This window comes from Amborella trichopoda, chromosome 13 (genome assembly GCF_054954075.1).
Source record: "Amborella trichopoda isolate Santa Cruz 75 chromosome 13, AtrichopodaSantaCruz75HAP2 v2.0, whole genome shotgun sequence".
Lineage (NCBI taxonomy): Eukaryota > Viridiplantae > Streptophyta > Magnoliopsida > Amborellales > Amborellaceae > Amborella > Amborella trichopoda.
The window spans coordinates 47,590,628-47,596,056 of NC_142348.1; the positions used below are offsets into that span (position 1 = coordinate 47,590,628).

At 37.2% G+C, this 5,429-nt stretch overlaps 1 protein-coding gene across 1 annotated transcript; it reads left to right on the plus strand.

The window, feature by feature from the left end:
- Positions 1–1,151: 1,151 nt before the first annotated feature.
- On the plus strand, positions 1,152–5,188 carry LOC18447088 (protein LATERAL BRANCHING OXIDOREDUCTASE 1). Its single transcript, XM_088856714.1, has 3 exons — positions 1,152–1,670; positions 3,364–3,691; positions 4,627–5,188. The coding sequence occupies exons 1-3, from the start codon at positions 1,204–1,206 to the stop codon at positions 4,885–4,887; spliced, it is 1,056 nt and encodes a 351-aa protein (XP_088712840.1). The 5' UTR covers positions 1,152–1,203; the 3' UTR covers positions 4,888–5,188.
- The last annotated feature ends 241 nt before the right edge of the window (positions 5,189–5,429 follow it).

Consider the following 5,429-nt stretch of genomic DNA (forward strand, 5'->3'; position numbering starts at 1 on the left):
CTCTCATTTTCCCCCTCCATTTTTATTTTTTTATCCTTTGTTTGCTTATGCATGCCATATTCTCCCTCTTTTACTCCTTCTGTGAGATATCTCATTAATTATTATTAATATTATTATATCTACTACATAAGGCCATTTGTTAAGATGACGCTGAAAGGCTGTCAGATTAATAAGCGGTCCTTTATTCTTCATCTCCCCTCTCTCTTAAATTGTCTTCATTCGTCCCCCATCATACTCTTAATAAATCGCCCATCTAAAGGCAAGTCAGGGTCTTTCGATCCACTTGTCTGATCATCTTACACATGTATGTTCATAAGGCGTAGAGTGCAGCAAAAGAGCCAAAGTCGAACCCGCTTCAGGCTAGGGGGTTTTCCATCGTAATTTAAGGGGGTGTCTCTGCACGCCCAAGCGTGTCACGAACCCATCGTGATGTAGGTCCCACCTCACACCCTATAATTCTCTCTCGTTAGTTGGTACCTACCCACTTGCGCACAACATGCATTGCAGTTTCTGAGAGAGAGATCGCGGGCCGGACCCCACATCCAGGTTCTACTCACGGTCCCATAACCCAACAAGATCGAGGCCCAACCAATCAGTTCTCGATATTTGGTGAGAACTGGATCAGTGCTAATGATTAGCGATCCAAATCAGACGATTCTGATCTCGATCGCCCTTTTTGAAAAACCTCTGTTCCAACTAAGAATCATTATATGTATGTTTTTGAAAAAAAAATGAATTTTGATTTTATTGATACTAAAATGTTAAATTTCAAATTTGAATGGCCCTTGTTCAATCTTGTGATGTTATGTTTTTCAAGAAAATAATTATGCAATATGAAAATTTCTTCTCCTGAAGTCGATCACGAAGATTAAAATATATATCGTATCTGAGGGAGCAAACGAACAATATGCAACTGCGTGAACAGCGTATCTTTTGATTGACAAAAAGGAAGGAAAAGGACTTTGATTATCACCGGAGGGAGGGAGCCAAAAAAAAAACTCACGTTCATTATGACTGCGCTGAACACGTTGCACCATTAGAGAACACGTTGTACGACCCCGTATCGATTTTCCATTGACCCCAACAAATATAACATCCCTCACAGGATATGCTCCGCTACTACAAATAATGGCAGTCCCAAGCAGCAAACCACATTAGCTCAGCGAGGTAGAGCTCTGTTTTCGTAGGAGTGAGAGAGTGAAAATGGCCCCATCCATCGACGCTTCTCTTGTTCAGCCCGTCGATTTCAGGCCGAAACCCGACAAAGTCGTTCACCTCGAGGAAACTCCGGTGATCGATTTCTCTATCCTCCATTCGCCTGAGTCTGGCAACTTAGAGAGCGTCATTTCTCAGATGAGAAAATCTCTGCAAGAGTGGGATTTCTTTGTTATTGAGAACCATGGCTTAGCCCCTGAGCTCTTTGACAATGTGAGGAATGCCATGGCGAAGTTCTCTTCTCTGCCATACGAGGAGAAGAAGAAGGCATCTAGAGATTTAAAGAACCCTTGGGGTTATAACGATAAGGATCACACTAAGAATACTAGGGACTGGGCTGAGGTTTTGGATTATGTTGTAAATGAAGGCTTTCAGATACCTGCTAATATGGAGCCTGATTGCAAAGAAACTGTAGCGCTCAAGAATTTGTGGCCTCCAAACCCCGAGGAGTTTCAGTAAGGATCTCTCTCTATCTCCCTCTCTCTCTACAAAAATTAATATATCTCATGTTCATATGTAATTCAGAGCCTGCGCAGAAGCGATCTAGTCAGTTCGGTACTAATAGGCACCGGATCTCAGAGCCCCTGGTTTTGTTTTTCTAATATCGAACATACCTTAAATGATAAAAACGGAAAATATATAATGAGATCATTTATTTTATTGACCAAACTCAGAGTTCAATTTTTTTTTTTTTTCGAACCTCGTTGTGCACCGAAGCTATTGATAGGCTTATTGTGACACCTACTTGTTTCCATCATCTGCAGCCTACCTTTTGTAGCATTTTGCCAGGTTATAGAAAACGAATTGTTGATCAGGATCGACTACCCCCAAATTTGTATTGGATTGGTGATTTGGATAAGAAAATCGGCCGGTCTCAGTCTCAAAAAAAATTAAAAAAATCATTATAATTTTTCAAAAATCTAGTTTTTTAAGTTTTTAAAAGAAATAGTGGCAATTGCATTATAATTTTTTATGATTGTATTAAAAAATATGTAAATATTGAAAACCTGTCTCATGTTGAATATTTGTTTTCCATTAAATTCATTTTATAGTTACAATAAAATTTAAATACAACATGATAATAAAATGAATCCTTCTAATTCAATTTTTTTTTATTATTATTTTTGTATGAACTTAGTTGTTTTGATTTTTGAAACAAGCTATACGCAACAATTTTAGTGAAAGAAATTATTAGTATATATAAATAGAATTGGCTAGATCTGTTAGAGATCTGGCCGGCTCATGAGAGGATCCGGCCGGTTCTTGACATGTATCAAGAACCGGACCGACTTCAATAATTCTCAATCTTGATCAAATGATTTCGATCCGAATCAACGATCTTTAAAACGCTTTTTATAAACCTGTTAATACCAAGCAAAAAATTATTACATGAAATTATTATATAATGGTCAAAATAGTTATCTATATCGAACTCAATTGATGGTCCCACTAGCCAATCGGTGCCTAGGTTTGATCTAAGGTTAAAATCTTGCTAGAAAATTGAGTTTGGTTTGAAAATTAGTTGAATTAATATTTTCCCCATTTTTGATAGTCCGACCAAATGATTTCTGTTCGTTTGATCAGCTAAATACAATTAGATATTTGTTATTGTATTTTATATTTAAAATATTATATTCCAGCCCAACCAGTTCATGGTTTTGATTGGGCCAACCCCTTTACTAGTTTACTAGCTACTTGGATCCTTAATAATATTGCTATATGTAATGAAAATGCACGATACTTGGGGCCAAAAACATTCTAGACAATATGGTAAATTGCGGTTGCGAGAGCATACTATTTATTTCCTCCTTCCGGTAAAACCCAAGATAAAACTAATTTTAGGACTCTTTTGATATGGGCTCTTGAACAAAAATCAAAAGAAGAAAAACATAAATCAAACACTCTAATATTCTTGAAAAATTGATGTCCCAAGGTTGAACATGAAGAGGCCAATTTTGGGGTGGCAAGATCGCAGTTTATCGGAACACCAAAATTCATATTCTCTTAAATATCGACTTAGTGATTCCTGGATGCTAAAATTTTAGACAAGAAAATCTTCCAAGTACCTCTTTTGCCCAAGGGAGTTGCTTTCCTATACGTTCCTGCGTGTGAGAGCTAAACCCTTTGATCATGGTCTTTCTGTTACAGGAAAGTATGTGAGGATTATGGTCGAGAGACCACAAAACTGGCATCCAAGCTGCTAGAAATCCTTGCCCTCTGCCTAGGTTTGCCTGCTGATCGCTTGAACCGATACTTCGAGGAGACGATGACCTATGTTCGCTTAAACCACTACCCTCCGTGCCCATCTCCTGACCTAGCATTAGGGAAGGGTCCGCATGTTGATGCCAGTGCTTTCACGCTCTTGACCACCGATGGAGTTAGCGGATTCGAGGTGAGGCGGAAATCCGACGGTGAGTGGGTCAGGGTCAGGCCCACGGTCAACTCCTTCATCTTTGTGCCAGGGGACATCTTCCAGGTATAATGAAAAACCCTAAAATTTCCATATTTAATATGCATTGTTTAGAAAATCAACTCGGTACTGGAACCTTGGGACCTTGGTCAAGGCGAATTATTTAGCCGAATTAATGTTAAAAAAATAGGTAATAACAAAAGAAAGTAGGGTATATATAATAAGATACTAGGCTTATAATGAGTACTTAAGTGGTCTATTGGTAAAAGGCTTTGGGGCCTTTTTTTTTTTTTTCAATAGGTTGAGGTATCAAATCCTGCCCATTGCATGTCATTCTGTCAATTTGTGAACCTCATGCTCAAACCGGGTTCGAAACCTATGATGGTGTGTAATTTTTTAATAAGAAAAAGGAATCCTTCTTAATTAATTAATTAAAATCATAATGGTGCTTTTTTTTTTAATAAAAAAAAGGGACTCCACTTAGTTGTTAAATGAAAACAGTATTTACTATTTTTATTTCTGAAAAAAAAATCCTCCCTTAATTGTTTAAGAAAATAGATTATATCAGATGTCAACCTTATACTGTAGAAGTGAGCTGCACATCAAAACCCATCGAAAAATGTTGTTTCATCACTAAAAAATTCTCCAATAGATCATTATGACCTTGACGCATATGGATATGAGACGAAATGATTTATTAAGAAATAGTCCATTTTGTAACACATTATTTGGACTGTCCATTTTTTAGATTTTCAAGTGCTTATAGATTTGTTATATCTGCATTATTTTTGAAGCTTCCAATTTCATAATAGAGGTGGAAATAGACTTTTAACGAGATTTTGAGATGCACCTTACCGCAATTGTTTAAGGTTTACACCTTATACAAGCCTCGCCCATTGTTTCATCAAACCATTGAACTTGAAGAACACTTATTTTTTAATAAAATAAGAGTCAATCTTCTTACGAGGAAATGCGTCTTATGTTGTGTGAAAATTTTGCAGGTTTGGACAAATGAAAAGTACAATAGCTTGTTACATAGGGTGGTAGTGAACTCTCAACAGGAGAGGTTCTCCATGATCACTGTGTTTACACCATCCTATCATACATTGGTGCAGCCTCTTGAAGAGATGGTTGATGAGCAAGATCCCCCTAAATACAGGCCATACAAGTGGGGAGAGTTCTTCATGACCAGGAGGCTCAGCAATTTCATGAAGTTGGAGAAGCCTGTCATTCAAATTACTAATTTTAAGATCAGAGAATAGTCCAATTTGAGCTGTTAGTCCAGTGGGTCCAATGCTTCTGTCGTATAAGTACTGTATGGAGTGTCCAATGCTTCTGTCGTGTAAGTACAGCATAATGGATATTTATGTAATTTTAAATTTTTTTTTTTTTTTTTATTGGTTTCCTACCACCGTGTTTGTCGTAAAGTATTTAAAGGTCTCATGTGTCCCCTATTTGTCTAGGTAAAGTATTGACAGGAGTGTCCTACATTTTGTCTTTTTTTTGGAATGGCTTCCTGGCTCGTTGTTTGTAATAAATTACTTGAAGGTCTTATGTGTCCCCTATTTGTGTAGCATTTGGAGTTTGGAGTATGAAGTCTCTGCCAAAGGTATCGTTGTAATGTACTTTCATTCTAGCCCTCAACTAAACATCTACGTCCTTTCTATTGATTCTGCTTTACTTATTTATGAGCACCTGTACTATGCTCCCTTGGGTGCTAGTTTAGTTCTACTCCATGGGTTAGTTGATCCACTTGGGAGATTTTTTTTTTTACCTAAAAATGCACTAGATTATTATTTTTAAA

Bases quoted from the DNA above. Each gene is read 5' to 3' on its own strand.
- LOC18447088 (XM_088856714.1), top strand. From the start codon at position 1,204: ATGGCCCCATCCATCGACGCTTCTCTTGTTCAGCCCGTCGATTTCAGG. The intron at 1,671-3,363 runs GTAAGGATCTCT...TTTCTGTTACAG, and splicing joins CCAAACCCCGAGGAGTTTCA to GAAAGTATGTGAGGATTATG. The intron at 3,692-4,626 runs GTATAATGAAAA...AAAATTTTGCAG, and splicing joins TGCCAGGGGACATCTTCCAG to GTTTGGACAAATGAAAAGTA.